At 48.3% G+C, this 22813-nt stretch overlaps 1 protein-coding gene across 1 annotated transcript in view; it reads right to left on the bottom strand.

Annotated features, from left to right (window-relative positions):
* sgcb (sarcoglycan, beta (dystrophin-associated glycoprotein)) overlaps positions 1–22813 on the bottom strand; it is a 56608-nt gene that overhangs the window by 12269 nt on the left and 21526 nt on the right. Inside the window, exons 2-3 of the mRNA XM_067987671.1 lie at positions 5706–5912; positions 3229–3414 (exon numbers count right to left, since the gene is read on the bottom strand). Of these exons, the coding sequence (XP_067843772.1) occupies positions 3229–3414; positions 5706–5912 (393 nt within the window). The remainder of the gene's footprint in view (positions 1–3228; positions 3415–5705; positions 5913–22813) is intronic.

Genomic DNA, 22813 nt, shown 5'->3' with positions numbered 1-22813 from the left:
GTCTCACCAGAGCCCTATATAATTGTGCCCCTCTCTGTCTCTCTCTCTGTCTCTGTGCCTCTCTGTCTGTCTCTCTCTCTGTGCCTCTCTCTCTCTCTGTGCCTCTCTCTCTCTCTGTGCCTCTCTCTCTCTCTGTGCCTCTCTCTCTCTCTCTGTGCCTCTCTCTCTCTCTCTGTGCCTCTCTCTCTCTCTCTGTGCCTCTCTCTCTCTCTCTGTGCCTCTCTCTCTCTCTGTGCCTCTCTCTCTCTCTCTGTGCCTCTCTCTCTCTCTCTGTGCCTCTCTCTCTCTCTCTGCGCCTCTCTCTCTCTCTCTGTGCCTCTCTCTCTCTCTCTGTGCCTCTCTCTCTCTCTCTGTGCCTCTCTCTCTCTCTCTGTGCCTCTCTCTCTCTCTCTGTGCCTCTCTCTCTCTCTCTGTGCCTCTCTCTCTCTCTCTGTGCCTCTCTCTCTCTCTCTGTGCCTCTCTCTCTCTCTCTGTGCCTCTCTCTCTCTCTCTGTGCCTCTCTCTCTCTCTCTGTGCCTCTCTCTCTCTCTCTGTGCCTCTCTCTCTCTCTCTGTGCCTCTCTCTCTCTCTCTGTGCCTCTCTCTCTCTCTCTGTGCCTCTCTCTCTCTCTCTCTGTGCCTCTCTCTCTCTGTGCCTCTCTCTCTCTCTCTGTGCCTCTCTCTCTCTCTCTGTGCCTCTCTCTCTCTCTGTGCCTCTCTCTCTCTCTCTGTGCCTCTCTCTCTCTCTCTGTGCCTCTCTCTCTCTCTCTGTGCCTCTCTCTCTCTCTCTGTGCCTCTCTCTCTCTCTCTGTGCCTCTCTCTCTCTCTCTGTGCCTCTCTCTCTCTCTCTGTGCCTCTCTCTCTCTCTCTGTGCCTCTCTCTCTCTCTCTGTGCCTCTCTCTCTCTCTCTCTGTGCCTCTCTCTCTCTCTCTCTGTGCCTCTCTCTCTCTCTCTCTGTGCCTCTCTCTCTCTCTCTGTGCCTCTCTCTCTCTCTCTCTGTGCCTCTCTCTCTCTCTCTGTGCCTCTCTCTCTCTCTCTGTGCCTCTCTCTCTCTCTCTGTGCCTCTCTCTCTCTCTCTGTGCCTCTCTCTCTCTCTCTGTGCCTCTCTCTCTCTCTCTGTGCCTCTCTCTCTCTCTCTGTGCCTCTCTCTCTCTCTCTGTGCCTCTCTCTCTCTCTCTGTGCCTCTCTCTCTCTCTCTGTGCCTCTCTCTCTCTCTCTGTGCCTCTCTCTCTCTCTCTGTGCCTCTCTCTCTCTCTCTGTGCCTCTCTCTCTCTCTGTGCCTCTCTCTCTCTCTCTGTGCCTCTCTCTCTCTCTGTGCCTCTCTCTCTCTCTGTGCCTCTCTCTCTCTCTGTGCCTCTCTCTCTCTCTGTGCCTCTCTCTCTCTCTGTGCCTCTCTCTCTCTCTGTGCCTCTCTCTCTCTCTGTGCCTCTCTCTCTCTCTGTGCCTCTCTCTCTCTCTGTGCCTCTCTCTCTCTCTGTGCCTCTCTCTCTCTCTGTGCCTCTCTCTCTCTCTGTGCCTCTCTCTCTCTCTGTGCCTCTCTCTCTCTCTCTCTGTGCCTCTCTCTCTCTCTGTGCCTCTCTCTCTCTCTGTGCCTCTCTCTCTCTCTGTGCCTCTCTCTCTCTCTGTGCCTCTCTCTGTGGGTATGTAGTTAAATTCATTAACAACCCTTCTCTGCCCCCATTTCCTTCCCTATTACCTCGTACTTTCCTGAATCCCTACAGGTGTTTTTTTCATGTTAGAGGGTCCTCATTTTAGAAGTTGGTAGTGCACCTCTATAGTCTATTCCTGATGATTCCAAATCATTTTTTATGCTAAAAATGTTAATTATCCAATAACCTGAATTAAACAAATTAAATAACATCACAAACTAGGAATTTAGTACTAAAAAAAAAATTGAATGATCAGATAATGTGAGTTAAAAGTGGACTGTATCTCGTGCGTGGTCTTGTGGCATGTGCCTGTCTTGGTTTCTCTGGAACTGTGTTGTCCTCATCAGCTTAAACATGAATGTAGCTCCACAACATTCCACTGAACCAACAGGGCTTTAATAACATCTACAACTTGCATTTCTATAGCATCCCAAGGCGCTTCACAGGAGTGTTATTAGACAAAATTTAACACCGAGCCACATGAGGAGATATTAGGACAGATGAGCAAAAGCTTGGTCAAAGAGGTAGGTTTCAAGGAGCATCTTAAAGGAGAGAGAGGAAGAGAGGCGTTGAGGTTTAGGGAAGGAATTCCAGAGCTTAGACAGCTGAAGGCATGGCCACCAATGGTGGGGCGAAGGAAATCAGGATGCACAAGAGGCCAGAATTGGAGGAACACAGAGTTCTTGGAAGAGGGAGGGGAGAGGCCATGGAGGGATTGGAACACAAAGATGAGAATTTTAAATTTGAGGCGTTGCTGGACTGGGAGCCGATGTAGGTCACCAAGCACAGGGGTGATCGGTGAACGGGACTTGGTGCGAGTTAGGATACGGGCAGAAGTTTATGGAGTGTGAAAAATGGGAGGCCAGTCAGGAGAGCATTGGAATAGTCCAGTCTGGGAGTAACAAAATTGTGAATGAGGGTTTCAGCAGCAAATGAGCTGAGGCAGGAGCAAAGAAGGGCGATATAACGGCGATAGAAGTAGGCGGTCTTGGTGATAGACAGGATATGTGGTCAGAAGCTCAGCTCAGGATCAAATAGGATGCCGAGTTTGTGAACAGTCTGGTTCAGCCTCAGACAGTGGCCAGGGAGGGGGCTGGAGTCAGTGCCTAGGGAACGGAGTTTGTGGTGGGGACCAAAGACAATGGCTTCGGTCGTCCCAATATTTGATTGGAGGAAATTTCTGCTCATCCAATACTTTATGTCAGACAAGCAGCTTGACAAATCAGATGCAGAGGAGGGGTCGAGAGAGATGATGGTGAGGTAGAGCAGGGTGTCGTCAACGCACATGTGGAATCTGATGCTGTGTTTTCGGACGATGTCGCCGAGGGGCAGCATGTAGATGAGAAATAGGAGGGGGGCAAGGATAGATCCTTGGGGGACTCCAGATTAATATGCCCCCCATGGAAATTCAGCAGTTTTGAGGCGATATTTCTCTCATGGTATCGCCCTGTTTGCCCACTGTATATTATGTTGGTTCACGTTTATGTCAACTCTCCATGGCTAGTTTAGAGCTTTGATAGCCATTTTTTTCTAAACTGTACTCACATTGCTTATCCTTCCTAGTACTCGCAAAACTTTAAAAGATAAAAAGTTGGGCTTACTGGTTGGTTATTGCCAGTGATCAACAAGTCTTCATCTTTTCTGCCTCCCACAGTGCTCTTGTGCATGGGATATACCACTCCCATGTCAGACTCCTGTTTGAACCGCAGCAACCCTTCCTCGTGGAACTCCATACTATCACAGCCATTGGGACCGATTCGAATTACAGCCCAGATAACAAGCGTAATCTGAAATAGCAACAGTCATGTTAGTGTAATGTATCCAAGCTAGGTGGGAAAGTAAGCTGTGAGGAGGACAGAAAGAGTCTGCAAAGGAATATAGACAGGTTAAATGAGTGGACAAGGAGGTGGCAGATGAAGTATAATATGGGGAAATGTGAGGTTATTCACTTTGGTAGGAAGAATAGAAAAACAGAATATTTTTAAATAGTGAGAAACTATTAAATGTTGGTAGTCAGAGGGATTTGGGCGTCCTTGTACACGAATCACAGAAAGTTAACATGCAGGTACAGCAAGCAATTAAGAAGGCAAATGGTACGTTGGCCTTTATTGCAAGGGGGTTGGAGTACAAGAGTAAGGAAGTCTTGCTACAATTGTACAGGGCTTTGGTGAGACCACACCCGGAGTACTGTGATGAGAGGGTTGTCCTATGAGGAGAGATTGAGTAAAATGGGCCTATATTCTCTGGTGTTTCGAAGAATGAGAGGTGATCTCATTGAAACATATAAAATTCTTAGAGGGCTTGACAGGGTAGGTGCTGCAAGGTTGTTTCCCCTGTCTGGAGAGTCTAGAACAAGGGGGCATAGTCTCAGGATGAGGGGTCAGCCATTTAGGACTAAAATGAGGAGGAATTTCTTCAATCAGAGGGCTGTGAATCTTTGGAATTCTCTACCCTAAAGGATGCTGAGTCGTTGAGTATATTCAAGACGGAAATCGATAGATTTTAGGACTCTAGGGGAATCAAGGGATTTGGGGATCGGGCAGGAAAGTGGAGTTGAGGTTGAAGATCAGCCATGATCTGATTGAATGGTGGAGCAGGCTCGAGGGGCTGTATGGCCTACTCCTGTTCCTATTTCTTATGTTCATGTTAACCCCTTGTTCCCTTGCTAAATAAACACAGTTCCAGATGTTCCACCGTTACATGTTACATAACTGGAAAGCCAATTGATAAGTAGTACAATCCAGCTATATTTTTTAGTTTTAAAGCAAATGAACAATTTCAATTGCACCACTGCTATGAAGATTGTTTTTTATTTTGAAACTTTGTTTAGATCAAATAATTCAACTAACTGGCTTTCAGTGAGGGTCTGGATCTAGGATTGCCTATCACTTGAACTACTTCAAGTGAATGAGTTTCACCTATACACAGGCAAAGTATTAGAAAAGCCCCATACAATACCAGCTGTTCCATTTTAGTGATAGAGATAGAGATAGAGATAGAGAAAGTGGAGGATTTGAATTATGTTGCTTGCGCAACCATGGATAAACAGGACTGATAGTAACCATTAAACTTTCAGGACCCAGGGTTATTGGAGGGATGTGGTCCAAAAGGAAATGCATAACTTAATGTTGAGGAAAGCATTCTTAATTTAAACATATTCCAGAAGGCAAAAAAATCATATGCTATCTGTGACATGCACTTCAGCTCAAATCAGCTCTACTGACCTGAGTTAAATAACCTACTATTTTTAGATTCATTAACTTTAAAATGCTTTCTTGCTGCCATTTGGAAAGACTGGCCAAATTATTGCATTTACAGGTATTTCATTTCTGCCAACAGACCCTACTAGTGTGCTTCCATACTGCACTGTGACAGTATCCCATGCAAAAATGGAGCACCAAAACAGAACCATAAAAAGGGTAACAATTGGCTCAATCAAATTACACAATAAGAGCATAAGGCTCTTCTGATTTGTGATACAAAACAGCATTCTCAATTCCTTACTTATCAACTGTCAACTCATGCAGTTTTAGGTAAATGATCACTAACATAAAAATAGCAAGAGGACTAAAGGAGAGAACACAGAAGTTAAAGATTAACCATCCTTTGCATGCATTAGTACTGAAGACAATGCTATTACGCAGACAACAAATTATGGTACAAGTCACATAAACATGTTGTACCAAGTCAATGTTCTGGAGTTTGAATTTGACCATGTAACCAGCGTAGTTACAAAGCTTGAAAACCTGGTTGCCAGTTGAACAACCAAAACAAAAAAAACTAATTTGCAGTTACTTGAGTCTTCCTCATTACACTAACCAACATTTGTATGGATGCACTGACCAAACTAAAGGACAAAATCACTATGATGAACAAGACTGTGGCAATGTGGAGCCACGCACCTGTTAATATTTGTGTCAAGAGCTGAAAAGTTAACACTTCCAGATTCTGCATTAGGATTGCATATATAATAATTCTCACAATAATTTTAATCTTGTATATTACATCATATGTATTCCTGTTATTATTAGCAGTATTGTCTCTTACTTTCAACACATTGCCAAAAGATCATACTCACAATTAAATTAATCACTGCCAGAATAAACATAAGGACAATAACACAAATGGCTAGATTGCCCTTACGACCTCGTAACCCTGTCCTGTGCAGTCTCTCTTCATCAATGGGAACATATCCGGCCTTAAAGTTGCTGTTGTGCTCCTTGTTTATATTTCTACGATCAACCGCTTTCTCATGCATGGAGCGCCGGACAGGACCATTTGAACTCTTAAAAAAACAAGGAAAATAATGTTCAAAATTAGCATAACAAATAATGTGCGATTTTTTTCAGCTGTTCCGTATTGAAAACTACAGCTCATGTCTTACTTTGAATCAATTTAGATCTTTATTGAATACATTAATTGAAAATGTTCTGAATTGAAGAATACTTGTGGAAGGTCTAAGTTAGATACAAATATACCGGTCTTTGTAAGTCTTCGGACTGTGTACTTTCATCCCAAGATTGTACAGTACTACCACACAGCACAAAAAGAAATAATCACCAACTATATCTTTGGAACCAGCTAGGCAAAACTAGGCCAAGAAAAATATTCTAAAGGCCTGTCATTTTAAACTTGCCAGGGAATAAAAGTGACAACAGGGTTATAATACAATATATGAAAACTGCTCAAAAAGGATGGAGCTTTTCCTGAAAAAAATATGGCGCAATAAGTTCACTTTTTCCTCTTTGGCTTTTCTTCATTTGAAGAGTTTTTTTTACAGCAGTCTTGTAAACATTTCAATGGATTAGGGTTAGAAGAGTATTACAATAGCTCAACATAAGTAAGTAAACAGTTCATGGTGAATTCTATAATAACCGCCCCATATCCCATGAGTTAAGTCGGTGATAGGTGCATGAGTATAGTGTGAAACCCATCATCTCCTCCATAATGTTGACAACTCGATTTGACTGCATTCTCACTCGTTGCATTCTTCTTAAAGCAGAAGACCCCTGGAACACGAGAGAAATTAGCACCAATGATAGATCCTCCAAGCCACGTTCTCTCGCACCATACTCGGAAGCAGTGTTGGAGCTCCTGACGAAGCACCAACAGGGAACCGAAGGACAAGTGCCAGTTGCAGGTTTATCATGACATTTCGCTTCTCTTCCTTCTCAGCTGTAGCACATTGCAGTACTACAGTCCACCCTGGAGCATGTAGCAGCTCCAGGCAGACCAGCAGTGCAGGCTCCAATGGCATAACCTGTCAGCAAACTAGATCATAAAACCCATATGTCACTCCTTCTACTGTAAGTCACATAAACTCTGGTACTCAGCAACACATTATAACCTTTCTTCTTGTCCTCCTCTAGATACGCCACCAAGAAGGTAAGGAGGAATTCCCATGTCCCACTGCTTCTGGCCTGCTAGCATGTCATCATACACACCATCAATCAATCTCTCCATGCCAGGCACCAGCCTAGAGACAACCATCTGAGGGGCATTATACAATGAGCTAGAGTGGAGTGCAGAGGGTGATGCACAAAGCACAAGTGGGCGGAAAAAGCTGGAGTGGAAGATAAGGAGGAAGCTATCACTGACTGAGGAATCAGGAGACATTACCCCTTGCTGAGAAACCTCAGGACCCAGGTCTCACAGGTGTGGCTTTTAAACGGATGTTTGCAAAGCATCGGACGTGTGCACAGCAAATGTCGAGTCAATTGGAGGAATGCACTATCTACGTCTCGCACCTTGATGAACAGCATCGCAGTACTACGGTCCATTCTGGAGCGACTCCGGGCCAACCTGCAGTGCAGGCTGCAATGACAGACCCTTGAGACCCAAGGTGGACTATATTGAAAGACTGATCCAGACACCTAAAGTGTGCCTTCAGAATTGCAACTGTGTATTTTATGACAACTGTGGTGGAAGAACAGACCTTGTTATAACAGTGCTGCACTGGTGTCCAAGGGAAAAAGCACAAGCCATGACCATATAATCTCCTAGGATCCACCCAGAAATTTGCCTTCCTATGTCAGAGTGCAGGCATGGTGAATTAATGCATGGTGAATTACCTTAAAATTAAAAGCATCATGGCAGCTGCCAATGAAAATGCACCTCCACTAGTATGATGTGGTCCTGCTTATCAGTCCACCTTGGGTCTCACAGATCAGCCATGATCTTATCAAATGGCGGAGCAGGCACGAGAGGCCGAATGGCCTACTCCTGTTCCTACGTTCCTATGTTATCACAAACGAGCTGGACAGTGAGAGATTGGAAACCTTTCCTGTCAACGGGAGTGATGGGATTGATGAAGGAGAGCACGTGTGACTACGTGAGTACAACCTATGATTTCTTGGACCTTGCAGAATCATGACACTCCATAAAATTGCAGGAACCCTTCAGGCTGCAGGTGGTTGTCCATGGGAACTGGATGAATTAAGCTTGCATTAGCAAACAATGCATCTCTGACTTGCTTTATGCATTTGTATACAGCTGGTGTTACTGATGTCCCCACGGCATAGAAGTCCAGGGCAATTGTGACCTTCACAGCCACTGAAGTGCAGTTCCCATGGCAAGCTGGCTGTCAGATTGAAGCATTTTGCATGACTAATTGATGGCTCCTTTGTGAAGCACAACCTCTGCAAGCACTACTCATGGGTCAGCTGGAGAGCTAGGGTCTGTACGTGGGGTACCGGCAGGTGGCTGCCATGTGTCTCCCGTGTTCCCGGAGCAGTTTATAGTCCCTGCATTGGTCCGCCTCCTTTTCTTAAAGAAAGGGGGAAAACCGTTGCAGCCTCCTAGGAAACGAGGGGAGAGGAAAACAAGTGCCCCACAGAAGGCGGCACAAAGATACATGGTGAAGCAGAAGTTAACAGTAAAAAAAAACAAAAAGCTAACTATCCAAGTCAGCTGAGAAATAAGCTATGACTCCTTTTATAATAGTTATATAGAATTACATGGAAATTTCAACACAGAATCAAGCCATTTGGCCCAACCAGTCCGTGTTGTTTATCCTCCACATGAACAGTAGTCCTAATTCCGCATGCTTGCCCTATTCCCAAATCCCTTTATTTTCTTTTCCTTTGACTACCTATCTAACCTATTCTTAAAAGTCAACATGGTGTCTGTTTCAATCACTAACTCTGGCCCGCTGTGTAAAAAAATGACTCCTGCTCTCGGCCCTATCTTACACCTATGTCCCCTCATTCTAGACCCCTTAACCTCTGGAAACAGTCGGTTTCCATCTACTTTATCCCATCCCTTCATAATTTTAAACACCTCGATCAAATTACCCATTAATCTCCCCTGTTCTAATGAAAACAGCCCCACTTTTTTGTCTTTCTTCGTATTTGTATTTTCGCATAATAGGCAGTATCCTAGTGAATCTGTGCTGTACCCTTTCTATTGCCTCAATATCCTTCCTGTAGTGTGGAGATGAAAGCTTCACACAGTACTCCAACTGTGGTCTTGCAAAGGTTTTAAATAGATTCACCATTACATCTTCACTTCTATATTCTACATCTCTTGTCATAAACCCAACATTCTATTAGTTGTTTTTTTTGGCATTATCCACTTGTGGGGCTCCTTTTAATATCTTGTGAGACTGAACACCAAAATCCCTCTGTTCTTCCACATCACCCAGCTCTCCCCCAAAGTATAATGGGGTAGAATTTCCACTTGTTCACGCCAGTAATATCAGCGCAATCCAGGCGGAATAGGCCAAACCAGCGCAAAAGATCGGGGAATCTTAAACGTAAGTGAATTACACCCCAAACCACTTACTTTAGGGTTTTCCGCAATGTTTTGCGCTGGTTTAAGAATCAATACGCCCGGATCAGGCCTCGCCCACAAAACTGACCATGCCCCCAGGTGGTCATTGCGAGCTTCTGCCGATTGCGCTGTTTTGGGAAGGCTCTTCAAACTGCGCTCATTTTTTGCAGGAGCACAGGCACCAGTAGGCACGTTTTAAAAGTATTTACATAGCAAAAAATATTTAATTTACTAAGAAATTGACTAATGTACACCAATAAAACTAGTAAATGGTTCAGTATGGCTTAAAGATTGGTGTGGGATATGTGGGTTTCAATTCATGGGGCACTGGCACCAGTACTGGGGAGAGAGCTGTTCCATTGGGACGGACTACACCTGAACCGTGCTGGGACCAGAGTTCTAGCGAATCGAATAACTAGGGAGGTAGATAGGGCTTTAAACTAAATAAGGGGGCGGGGGAGGGTCCCGGTGGAGAGAAATCTAGAATGTTAAAGAGAAAAGACAAAGAAGCAGTGCAGGAAAGTGATTGGGGTAAGGATAACCAGATTGTGCCAGGAAGGGACAGAGCGTACAAACAAAAGAGTGCACTAACAAATAGGGTCCGGATAAGAAAAAATGGTAATAAGACAAATAGGGCCATAGTACAAAAAAATGTTAAGATGTCTAAAAATGTTAAAAAGACAAATCTAAAGGCACTGTATGTGAATGCACGAAGCATTCGTAATAAGGTAGATGAATTAACAGCGCAAATAGATGTAAACGGATACGATATAATTGCGATTACGGAGACATGGCTGCAGGGTGACCAAGGCTGGAAGCTGAATATCCAAAGGTATTCGATATTTAGGAAGGACAGAAAAAAAGGAAAAGGAGGTGGGGTGGCATTGTTAGTAAAGGATGAAGTCAGAGCAATAGTGAGAAAGGATATTGGTTCAGAAAATCAAGATGTAGAATCAGTCTGGGTGGAGTTAAGAAGCACCAAGGGACAGAAAAGACTAGTGGAAGTTGTCTCTAGGCCTCCAAACAGTAGTGGTAATGTAGGGGACGGCATCAAACAGGAAATTAGAGATGCATGTAACCAGGATACTACAGTAATCATGGGTGACTTTAATCTACATATAGACTGGCCAAACCAAATTAGCAATAATACTGTGGAGGATGAATTCCTGGAATGTGTGCGAGATGGTTTTTTTAGATCAGTAAGTTGAGGAGCCAACTAGGGAACAGGCTATCCTAGATTGGGTATTGCGTAATGAGAAGAGGTTAATTAATAATCTTGTTGTGCAGGGTCCTTTAGGGAAGAGTGACCATAACATGATAGAATTCTTCATTAAGAAGGAAAGTGAAGTAGTCCAATCCGAAATTAGGGTCCTAAATCTAAACAAAGGAAACTACGAAGGTATGAGGAGTAAGTTGCTTATGATAGATTGGGGAGCTTCATTAAAAGACGTGATGGTGGATAGGCAATGGCTAACATTTAAGGAATGAATGCATGAATTGCAACAGTTATACATTCCTTTCTGGCGCAAAAACATAAAAAGAAAAGCAGCCCAACCAAGGCTAACAAAAGAAATTAAGGATAGTATTAGATCCAAAAAGGAGTCGTATAAAGTTGCCAGAAAAAGTAACAAGCCTGAGGATTGGGAACAGTTTCGAATTCAGCAAAAAAGGACCAAGAGATTGATTAAGAGGGGAAAAATAGAGTATGAGAGTAAATTTACAAGGAACATAAAAGCAGACTGTAAAAGCTTCCACAAGTATGTAAAAAGAAAAAGATTAGTGAAGACAAATGTAGTCCCTTACAGTTAGAAATGGGAGAATTTATAATGGGGAACAAGGAAATGGCACAGCAAATAAACAAATGCTTTGGTTCTGTCTTCACGGAAGAGGACACAAATAACTTCCCAGAAATGCTAGGGAACCAAGGGTCTAGTGAGAATGAGGAATTAAAGGAAATTAGTATCAGTAAAAAAAAAAGTGCTGGAGAAATTAATGGGACTGAAAGGCGATAAATCCCCAGGGCCTGATAATCTGCATCCCAGAGTACTAAAAGAGGTAGCCATGGAAATAGTGGATGCATTGGTTGTCATCTTCCAAAATTCTATAGATTATGGAATAGTTCCTGCAGATTGGAGGGTGACAAATGTAACCCCACTATTTAAAAAAGGAGGGAGAGAAAACAGGGAACTACAGGCCGGTTAGCCCAACATCAGTAGTCGGGAAAATGCTAGAGTCTATTATAAAGGATGTGATAACAGGACACTTAGAAAATATCAACGGGATTAGACAAAGTCAACATGGATTTATGAAAGGGAAATCGTGTTTGACAAACCTACTGGAGTTTTTTTGAGGATGTAACTGGTAGAATAGATAAGGGAGAACCAGTGGATGTGGTGTATTTAGATTTTCAGAAGACCTTTGATGAAGTCCCACAGAAGAGGTTAGTGTGCAAAATTAAAGCACATGGGATTGGGGTAATATACTGGCACGGATTGAAAATTGGTTAACAGACAGGAAACAGAGAGTAGGAATAAATGGGCCGAATGGCCTACTCCTGCTCCTATTTTCTGTTTCTAAAGTTTTTTAAAGCTTTTTCAGTGATTTAAAATCAGGTTACTCACAGGTGGAGGACTGGACACTTACTAAAAATGCTTATTTTTGTGACAAACCCTTTTTCAGCTGTATTAATAAAACTGCACCAATTTACCACTCAAATACATAAAGGAACACTTTTTAATGCAAAGAAACGATTACATTCTATTACACTGCCTAATTGCACTGGTTCATGGCAATTTCCCGATTGCGCCCAAAGCGGAAACTCTACCTCAATTACTTTTTTTTTACCAAAACGTACCACCTTATATTTACTGACGTTGAATTCCATCTGTCACTTTTTGTTAAACCCATTCCACCATCTTAACAATGATCTATTGCAGCTTCCTCTCTGGTTCTCCCACTCTCTCTTTGGTTCTTCTTCTCCCTGATTCTCCCTCTCTCTCTCTCCCTCCCCCTTTCTCAGATTCTCTCTCCGATTCTCCCTCTCCCTTGCTCGCTTTCCTCTCTCTGATTCTTTCTCCCTCCCTGTCTCCCTCTCTCTCTGATTCCCCCTCTCTCTCTCTGATTCCCTCTCTCTCTGATTCTCCCTGTCTCCCTCTCTCTCTGATTCCCCTTCTCTCTCTCTCTCTCTCTGATTCCCCCTCTCTCTCTCTGATTCTCCCTGTCTCCCTCTCTCTCTGATTCCCCCTCTCTCTCTCTGATTCTCCCTGTCTCCCTCTCTCTCTGATTCCCCCTCTCTCTCTCTGATTCTCCCTGTCTCCCTCTCTCTCTGATTCCCTCTCTCTCTCTGATTCTCCCTCTCTCTCTGATTCCCCCTCTCTCTCTCTGATTCCCCCTCTCTCTCTCTGATTCCCCCTCTCTCTCTCTCTCTGATTCCCCCTCTCTCTCTCTCTGATTCCCCCCCTCTCTCTCTCTGATTCCCCCCCTCTCTCTCTGATTCCCCCTCTCTCTCTCTGATTCCCTCCCTCTCTCTCTCTCTGATTCCCTCCCTCTCTCTCTCTCTCATTCTCCCTCTATATCTCTCTCCGTCTCCCTCTCTCTCTGATTCCCTCTCTCTCTGATTCCCTCTCTCTCTGATTCCCTCTCTCTCTCTCTGATTCCCCCCCTCTCTCTCTCTCTCTGATTCCCCCCCTCTCTCTCTGATTCCCCCCCTCTCTCTCTGATTCCCCCCGTCTCTCTCTGATTCCCCCCCTCTCTCTCTGATTCCCCCCCTCTCTCTCTGATTCCCCCCTCTCTCTCTGATTCCCCCCCTCTCTCTCTGATTCCCCCCCTCTCTCTCTCTCTGATTCCCCCCCTCTCTCTCTCTCTGATTCCCCCCCTCTCTCTCTCTGATTCCCTCCCTCTCTCTCTCTCTGATTCCCTCCCTCTCTCTCTCTCTGATTCTCCCTCTCTCTCTCTCTGATTCCCTCCCTCTCTCTCTGATTCCCTCCCTCTCTCTATGATTCCCTCCCTCTCTCTCTCTGATTCTCCCTCTCTCTCTCTGATTCTCCCTCTCTCTCTCTGATTCTCCCTGTGATTCCCCCCCTCTCTCTCTGATTCTCCCTCTCTCTCTCTGATTCTCCCTGTGATTCCCCCTCTCTCTCTCTGATTCTCCCTGTGATTCCCCCTCTCTCTCTCTGATTCTCCCTCTCTCTCTGATTCCCTCCCTCTCTCTCTAATTCCCTCCCTCTCTCTCTGATTCTCCCTCTCTCTCTCTGATTCCCCCCCTCTCTCTCTGATTCCCCCCTCTCTCTCTCTGATTCTCCATCTCTCTCTGATTCTCCATCTCCCTCTCTCTCTCTCTCTCTCTCTGATTCCCCCCCTCTCTCTCTCTCTCTGATTCCCCCCCTCTCTCTCTCTGATTCCCCCCCTCTCTCTCTGATTCCCCCCCTCTCTCTCTCTGATTCCCCCCCCCTCTCTCTCTGATTCCCCCCCTCTCTCTCTGATTCCCCCCCTCTCTCTCTCTCTCTGATTCCCCCCCTCTCTCTCTCTGATTCCCTCCCTCTCTCTCTCTGATTCCCTCCCTCTCTCTCTCTCTGATTCTCCCTCTCTCTCTCTCTGATTCCCTCCCTCTCTCTCTCTCTGATTCCCTCCCTCTCTCTCTCTCTGATTCCCTCCCTCTCTCTCTCTCTGATTCCCCCCCTCTCTCTCTCTGATTCCCCCCCTCTCTCTCTCTGATTCCCCCCCTCTCTCTCTCTGATTCCCCCCTCTCTCTCTCTGATTCCCCCCCTCTCTCTCTGATTCCCCCCCTCTCTCTCTCTCTGATTCCCTCCCTCTCTCTCTCTGATTCTCCCTCTCTCTCTCTCTGATTCTCCCTCTCTCTCTCTCTGATTCCCTCCCTCTCTCTCTCTCTGATTCCCCCCCTCTCTCTCTCTCTGATTCCCCCCCTCTCTCTCTCTGATTCCCCCCTCTCTCTCTCTGATTCCCCCCCTCTCTCTCTCTGATTCTCCCTCTCTCTCTGATTCTCCCTCTCTCTCTGATTCCCCCCCTCTCTCTCTCTGATTCTCCCTCTCTCTCTGATTCTCCCTCTCTCTCTGATTCCCCCCCTCTCTCTCTGATCCTCTCTCTCTGATCCTCTCTCTCTGATCCTCTCTCTCTGATCCTCTCTCTCTGATCCTCTCTCTCTGATCCTCTCTCTCTGATCCTCTCTCTCTGATCCTCTCTCTCTGATCCTCTCTCTCTGATTCTCCCTCTCTCTCTCTGATTCTCCCTCTCTCTCTCTGATTCTCCCTGTGATTCCCCCCCTCTCTCTCTGATTCTCCCTCTCTCTCTCTGATTCTCCCTGTGATTCCCCCTCTCTCTCTCTGATTCTCCCTGTGATTCCCACTCTCTCTCTCTGATTCCCCCCCTCTCTCTCTCTGATTCCCCCCCTCTCTCTCTCTGATTCCCCCCTCTCTCTCTCTGATTCCCCCCCTCTCTCTCTGATTCCCCCCCTCTCTCTCTCTCTGATTCCCTCCCTCTCTCTCTCTGATTCTCCCTCTCTCTCTCTGATTCTCCCTCTCTCTCTCTCTGATTCTCCCTCTCTCTCTCTCTGATTCCCTCCCTCTCTCTCTCTCTGATTCCCCCCCTCTCTCTCTCTCTGATTCCCCCCCTCTCTCTCTCTGATTCCCCCCCTCTCTCTCTCTGATTCCCCCCCTCTCTCTCTCTGATTCTCCCTCTCTCTCTGATTCTCCCTCTCTCTCTGATTCCCCCCCTCTCTCTCTCTGATTCTCCCTCTCTCTCTGATTCTCCCTCTCTCTCTGATTCCCCCCCTCTCTCTCTGATCCTCTCTCTCTGATCCTCTCTCTCTGATCCTCTCTCTCTGATCCTCTCTCTCTGATCCTCTCTCTCTGATCCTCTCTCTCTGATCCTCTCTCTCTGATTCTCCCTCTCTCTCTCTGATTCTCCCTCTCTCTCTCTGATTCTCCCTGTGATTCCCCCCCTCTCTCTCTGATTCTCCCTCTCTCTCTCTGATTCTCCCTGTGATTCCCCCTCTCTCTCTCTGATTCTCCCTGTGATTCCCACTCTCTCTCTCTGATTCTCCCTCTCTCTCTGATTCCCTCCCTCTCTCTCTGATTCCCTCCCTCTCTCTCTCTGATTCTCCCTCTCTCTCTCTGATTCTCCCTCTCTGATCCTCTCTCTCTGATCCTCTCTCTCTGATCCTCTCTCTCTGATCCTCTCTCTCTGATCCTCTCTCTCTGATCCTCTCTCTCTGATCCTCTCTCTCTGATCCTCTCTCTCTGATCCTCTCTCTCTGATCCTCTCTCTCTGATCCTCTCTCTCTGATCCTCTCTCTCTGATTCTCCCTCTCTCTCTCTCTCTCTCTCTGATTCTCCCTCTCTCTCTCTGATTCTCCCTCTCTCTCTCTGATTCTCCCTCTCTCTCTCTGATTCTCCCTCTCTCTCTCTGATTCTCCCTCTCTCTCTCTGATTCTCCCTGTGATTCCCCCCCTCTCTCTCTGATTCTCCCTCTCTCTCTCTGATTCTCCCTGTGATTCCCCCTCTCTCTCTCTGATTCTCCCTCTCTCTCTCTGATTCTCCCTCTCTCTCTCTCTGATTCTCCCTCTCTCTCTCTCTGATTCTCCCTCTCTCTCTCTCTGATGCTCCCTCTCTCTCTCTCTGATTCTCCCTCTCTCTCTCTCTGATTCTCCCTCTCTCTCTCTCTGATTCTCCCTCTCTCTCTCTCTGATTCTCCCTCTCTCTCTCTCTGATTCTCCCTGTGATTCCCCCTCTCTCTCTCTGATTCTCCCTCTCTCTCTGATTCCCTCCCTCTCTCTCTGATTCTCCCTCTCTCTCTCTGATTCTCCCTCTCTCTCTCTCTGATTCTCCCTCTCTCTCTCTGATTCTCCCTGTGTTTCCCCCTCTCTCTCTCTGATTCCCTCCCTCTCTCTCTGATTCCCCCCTCTCTCTCTCTGATTCCCCCCTCTCTCTCTCTGATTCCCCCCTCTCTCTCTGATGCCCCCTCCCTCTCTCTCTGATTCCCCCTCCCTCTCTCTCTGATTCCCCCTCCCTCTCTCTCTGATTCCCCCTCTCTCTCTCTCTCTGATTCCCCCTCTCTCTCTCTCTGATTCCCCCCCTCTCTCTCTCTGATTCCCCCCCTCTCTCTCTGATTCCCCCTCTCTCTCTCTGATTCCCTCCCTCTCTCTCTCTCTGATTCCCTCCCTCTCTCTCTCTCTCATTCTCCCTCTATATCTCTCTCCGTCTCCCTCTCTCTCTGATTCCCTCTCTCTCTGATTCCCTCTCTCTCTCTCTGATTCCCCCCCTCTCTCTCTCTCTCTGATTCCCCCCCTCTCTCTGATTCCCCCCCTCTCTCTCTGATTCCCCCCGTCTCTCTCTGATTCCCCCCCTCTCTCTCTGATTCCCCCCCTCTCTCTCTGATTCCCCCCCTCTCTCTCTGATTCCCCCCCTCTCTCTCTGATTCCCCCCCTCTCTCTCTGATTCCCCCCCTCTCTCTCTCTCTGATTCCCCCCCTCTCTCTCTCTGATTCCCTCCCTCTCTCTCTCTCTGATTCCCTCCCTCTCTCTCTCTCTGATTCTCCCTCTCTCTCTCTCTGATTCCCTCCCTCTCTCTATGATTCCCTCCCTCTCTCTATGATTCCCTCCCTCTCTCTCTCTGATTCTCCCTCTCTCTCTCTGATTCTCCCTCTCTCTCTCTGATTCTCCCTGTGATTCCCCCCCTCTCTCTCTGATTCTCCCTCTCTCTCTCTGATTCTCCCTGTGATTCCCCCTCTCTCTCTCTGATTCTCCCTGTGATTCCCCCTCTCTCTCTCTGATTCTCCCTCTCTCTCTGATTCCCTCCCTCTCTCTCTAATTCCCTCCCTCTCTCTCTGATTCTCCCTCTCTCTCTCTGATTCCCCCCCTCTCTCTCTGAGTCCCCCCTCTCTCTCTCTGATTCTCCATCTCTCTCTGATTCTCCATCTCCCTCTCTCTCTCTCTCTCTCTCTGATTCCCCCCCTCTCTCTCTCTCTCTGATTCCCCCCCTCTCTCTCTCTGATTCCCCCCCTCTCTCTCTGATTCCCCCCCTCTCTCTCTCTGATTCCCCCCCTCTCTCTCTCTGATTCCCCCCCTCTCTCTCTGATTCCCCCCCTCTCTCTCTGATTCCCCCCCTCTCTCTCTCTCTCTGATTCCCCCCCTCTCTCTCTCTGATTCCCTCCCTCTCTCTCTCTGATTCCCTCCCTCTCTCTCTCTCTGATTCTCCCTCTCTCTCTCTCTGATTCCCTCCCTCTCTCTCTCTCTGATTCCCTCCCTCTCTCTCTCTCTGATTCCCCCCCTCTCTCTCTCTGATTCCCCCCCTCTCTCTCTCTGATTCCCCCCCTCTCTCTCTCTGATTCCCCCCTCTCTCTCTCTGATTCCCCCCCTCTCTCTCTGATTCCCCCCCTCTCTCTCTCTCTGATTCCCTCCCTCTCTCTCTCTGATTCTCCCTCTCTCTCTCTCTGATTCTCCCTCTCTCTCTCTCTGATTCCCTCCCTCTCTCTCTCTCTGATTCCCCCCCTCTCTCTCTCTCTGATTCCCCCCCTCTCTCTCTCTGATTCCCCCCCTCTCTCTCTCTGATTCCCCCCCTCTCTCTCTCTGATTCTCCCTCTCTCTCTGATTCTCCCTCTCTCTCTGATTCCCCCCCTCTCTCTCTCTGATTCTCCCTCTCTCTCTGATTCTCCCTCTCTCTCTGATTCCCCCCCTCTCTCTCTGATCCTCTCTCTCTGATCCTCTCTCTCTGATCCTCTCTCTCTGATCCTCTCTCTCTGATCCTCTCTCTCTGATCCTCTCTCTCTGATTCTCCCTCTCTCTCTCTGATTCTCCCTCTCTCTCTCTGATTCTCCCTGTGATTCCCCCCCTCTCTCTCTGATTCTCCCTCTCTCTCTCTGATTCTCCCTGTGATTCCCCCTCTCTCTCTCTGATTCTCCCTGTGATTCCCACTCTCTCTCTCTGATTCTCCCTCTCTCTCTGATTCCCTCCCTCTCTCTCTGATTCCCTCCCTCTCTCTCTGATTCCCTCCCTCTCTCTCTCTGATTCTCCCTCTCTCTCTCTGATTCTCCCTCTCTGATCCTCTCTCTCTGATCCTCTCTCTCTGATCCTCTCTCTCTGATCCTCTCTCTCTGATCCTCTCTCTCTGATCCTCTCTCTCTGATCCTCTCTCTCTGATCCTCTCTCTCTGATCCTCTCTCTCTGATCCTCTCTCTCTGATCCTCTCTCTCTGATCCTCTCTCTCTGATCCTCTCTCTCTGATTCTCCCTCTCTCTCTCTCTCTCTCTCTGATTCTCCCTCTCTCTCTCTGATTCTCCCTCTCTCTCTCTGATTCTCCCTCTCTCTCTCTGATTCTCCCTGTCTCTGATTCTCCCTCTCTCTCTCTGATTCTCCCTGTGATTCCCCCCCTCTCTCTCTGATTCTCCCTCTCTCTCTCTGATTCTCCCTGTGATTCCCCCTCTCTCTCTCTGATTCTCCCTCTCTCTCTCTGATTCTCCCTCTCTCTCTCTCTGATTCTCCCTCTCTCTCTCTCTGATTCTCCCTCTCTCTCTCTCTGATGCTCCCTCTCTCTCTCTCTGATTCTCCCTCTCTCTCTCTCTGATTCTCCCTCTCTCTCTCTCTGATTCTCCCTCTCTCTCTCTCTGATTCTCCCTCTCTCTCTCTCTGATTCTCCCTGTGATTCCCCCTCTCTCTCTCTGATTCTCCCTCTCTCTCTGATTCCCTCCCTCTCTCTCTGATTCTCCCTCTCTCTCTCTGATTCTCCCTCTCTCTCTCTCTGATTCTCCCTCTCTCTCTCTGATTCTCCCTGTGTTTCCCCCTCTCTCTCTCTGATTCCCTCCCTCTCTCTCTGATTCCCCCCTCTCTCTCTCTGATTCCCCCCTCTCTCTCTCTGATTCCCCCCTCTCTCTCTGATGCCCCCTCCCTCTCTCTCTGATTCCCCCTCCCTCTCTCTCTGATTCCCCCTCCCTCTCTCTCTGATTCCCCCTCCCTCTCTCTCTGATTCCCCCTCCCTCTCTCTCTGATTCCCCCTCCCTCTCTCTCTGATTCCCCCTCCCTCTCTCTCTGATTCCCCCTCCCTCTCTCTCTGATTCCCCCTCCCTCTCTCTCTGATTCCCCCTCCCTCTCTCTCTGATTCCCCCTCCCTCTCTCTCTGATTCCCCCTCTCTCTCTCTCTCTGATTCCCCCCCTCTCTCTCTGATTCCCCCTCCCTCTCTCTCTGATTCCCCCTCCCTCTCTCTCTGATTCCCCCTCCCTCTCTCTCTGATTCCCCCTCCCTCTCTCTCTGATTCCCCCTCCCTCTCTCTCTGATTCCCCCTCCCTCTCTCTCTGATTCCCCCTCTCTCTCTCTCTGATTCCCCCTCTCTCTCTCTCTGATTCCCCCCCTCTCTCTCTGATTCCCCCTCCCTCTCTCTCTGATTCCCCCTCTCTCTGATTCCCTCCCTCTCTCTCTGATTCCCTCCCTCTCTCTCTGATTCCCTCCCTCTCTCTCTGATTCCCCCTCTCTCTCTCTGATCCTCTCTCTCTGATTCCCCCTCTCTCTCTCTGATTCTCTCTCTCTGATCCTCTGATCCTCTCTCTCTGATCCTCTCTCTCTGATCCTCTCTCTCTGATCCTCTCTCTCTCTGATCCTCTCTCTCTCTGATCCTCTCTCTCTCTGATCCTCTCTCTCTCTGATCCTCTCTCTCTGATTCCCCCTCTCTGATTCCCCCTCTCTGATTCCCCCTCTCTGATTCCCCCTCTCTGATTCCCCCTCTCTGATTCCCCCTCTCTGATTCCCCCTCTCTGATTCCCCCTCTCTCTCTCTGATTCTCCCTCTCTGATTCCCCCTCTCTCTCTCTGATCCTCTCTCTCTGATCCTCTCTCTCTGATCCTCTCTCTCTGATCCTCTCTCTCTGATTCCCCCTCTCTGATTCCCCCTCTCTGATTCCCCCTCTCTGATTCCCCCTCTCTGATTCCCCCTCTCTGATTCCCCCTCTCTGATTCCCCCTCTCTGATTCCCCCTCTCTGATTCCCCCTCTCTGATTCCCCCTCTCTGATTCCCCCTCTCTGATTCCCCCTCTCTGATTCCCCCTCTCTGATTCCCCCTCTCTGATTCTCCCTCTCTCTCTCTGATTCTCCCTCTCTCTCTCTGATTCTCCCTCTCTCTCTCTGATTCTCCCTCTCTCTCTCTGATTCTCCCTGTGATTCCCCCCCTCTCTCTCTGATTCTCCCTCTCTCTCTCTGATTCTCCCTGTGATTCCCCCTCTCTCTCTCTGATTCTCCCTGTGATTCCCCCTCTCTCTCTCTGATTCTCCCTCTCTCTCTGATTCCCTCCCTCTCTCTGATTCCCTCCCTCTCTCTCTCTGATTCTCCCCTCTCTCTCTCTCTGATTCCCCCCCTCTCTCTCTCTGATTCCCCCCTCTCTCTCTCTGATTCCCCCCCTCTCTCTCTCTGATTCCCCCCCTCTCTCTCTCTGATTCCCCCCCTCTCTCTCTCTGATTCCCCCCCTCTCTCTCTCTGATTCCCCCCCTCTCTCTCTCTGATTCCCCCCCTCTCTCTCTCTGATTCCCCCCCTCTCTCTCTCTGATTCCCCCCCTCTCTCTCTCTGATTCCCCCCCTCTCTCTCTCTGATTCCCCCCCTCTCTCTCTCTGATTCCCCCCCTCTCTCTCTCTGATTCCCCCCTCTCTCTCTCTGATTCCCCCCCTCTCTCTCTCTGATTCCCCCCCTCTCTCTCTCTGATTCCCCCCCTCTCTCTCTCTGATTCCCCCCCTCTCTCTCTCTGATTCCCCCCTCTCTCTCTCTGATTCCCCCCCTCTCTCTCTCTGATTCCCCCCCTCTCTCTCTCTGATTCCCCCCCTCTCTCTCTCTGATTCCCCCCCTCTCTCTCTCTGATTCCCCCCCTCTCTCTCTCTGATTCCCCCCCTCTCTCTCTCTGATTCTCCATCTCTCTCTGATTCCCCCTCTCTGATTCCCCCTCTCTGATTCCCCCTCTCTCTCTCTGATTCTCCCTCTCTGATTCCCCCTCTCTCTCTCTGATCCTCTCTCTCTGATCCTCTCTCTCTGATCCTCTCTCTCTGATCCTCTCTCTCTGATCCTCTCTCTGATTCCCCCTCTCTGATTCCCCCTCTCTGATTCCCCCTCTCTGATTCTCTCTGATTCTCCCTCTCTGATTCTCCCTCTCTGATTCTCCCTCTCTGATTCTCCCTCTCTGATTCTCCCTCTCTGATTCTCCCTCTCTGATTCTCCCTCTCTCTCTCTGATTCTCCCTCTCTCTCTCTGATTCTCCCTCTCTCTCTCTGATTCTCCCTCTCTCTCTCTGATTCTCCCTCTCTCTCTCTGATTCTCCCTCTCTCTCTCTGATTCTCCCTGTGATTCCCCCTCTCTCTCTCTGATTCTCCCTGTGATTCCCCCTCTCTCTCTCTGATTCTCCCTGTGATTCCCCCTCTCTCTCTCTGATTCCCTCCCTCTCTCTCTGATTCCCTCCCTCTCTCTCTCTGATTCTCCCCTCTCTCTCTCTGATTCCCCCCTCTCTCTCTCTGATTCCCCCCTCTCTCTCTCTGATTCCCCCCTCTCTCTCTCTGATTCCCCCCTCTCTCTCTCTGATTCCCCCCCTCTCTCTCTGATTCCCCCCCTCTCTCTCTCTCTGATTCCCTCCCTCTCTCTCTCTGATTCTCCCTCTCTCTCTCTCTGATTCTCCCTCTCTCTCTCTCTGATTCCCTCCCTCTCTCTCTCTCTGATTCCCCCCCTCTCTCTCTCTCTGATTCCCCCCCTCTCTCTCTCTGATTCCCCCCCTCTCTCTCTCTGATTCCCCCCCTCTCTCTCTCTGATTCTCCCTCTCTCTCTGATTCTCCCTCTCTCTCTGATTCCACCCCTCTCTCTCTCTGATTCTCCCTCTCTCTCTGATTCTCCCTCTCTCTCTGATTCCCCCCCTCTCTCTCTGATCCTCTCTCTCTGATCCTCTCTCTCTGATCCTCTCTCTCTGATCCTCTCTCTCTGATCCTCTCTCTCTGATCCTCTCTCTCTGATTCTCCCTCTCTCTCTCTGATTCTCCCTCTCTCTCTCTGATTCTCCCTGTGATTCCCCCCCTCTCTCTCTGATTCTCCCTCTCTCTCTCTGATTCTCCCTGTGATTCCCCCTCTCTCTCTCTGATTCTCCCTGTGATTCCCACTCTCTCTCTCTGATTCTCCCTCTCTCTCTGATTCCCTCCCTCTCTCTCTGATTCCCTCCCTCTCTCTCTCTGATTCTCCCTCTCTCTCTCTGATTCTCCCTCTCTGATCCTCTCTCTCTGATCCTCTCTCTCTGATCCTCTCTCTCTGATCCTCTCTCTCTGATCCTCTCTCTCTGATCCTCTCTCTCTGATCCTCTCTCTCTGATCCTCTCTCTCTGATCCTCTCTCTCTGATCCTCTCTCTCTGATTCTCCCTCTCTCTCTCTCTCTCTCTCTGATTCTCCCTCTCTCTCTC

The sequence above is a fragment of the Heptranchias perlo genome, chromosome 1 (assembly GCF_035084215.1).
Source record: "Heptranchias perlo isolate sHepPer1 chromosome 1, sHepPer1.hap1, whole genome shotgun sequence".
NCBI classification, from domain to species: Eukaryota; Metazoa; Chordata; class Chondrichthyes; order Hexanchiformes; family Hexanchidae; genus Heptranchias; species Heptranchias perlo.
The sequence above is the reverse complement of the archived record's forward strand: the minus strand, read 5'-3'. Positions and strand labels throughout refer to the sequence as shown.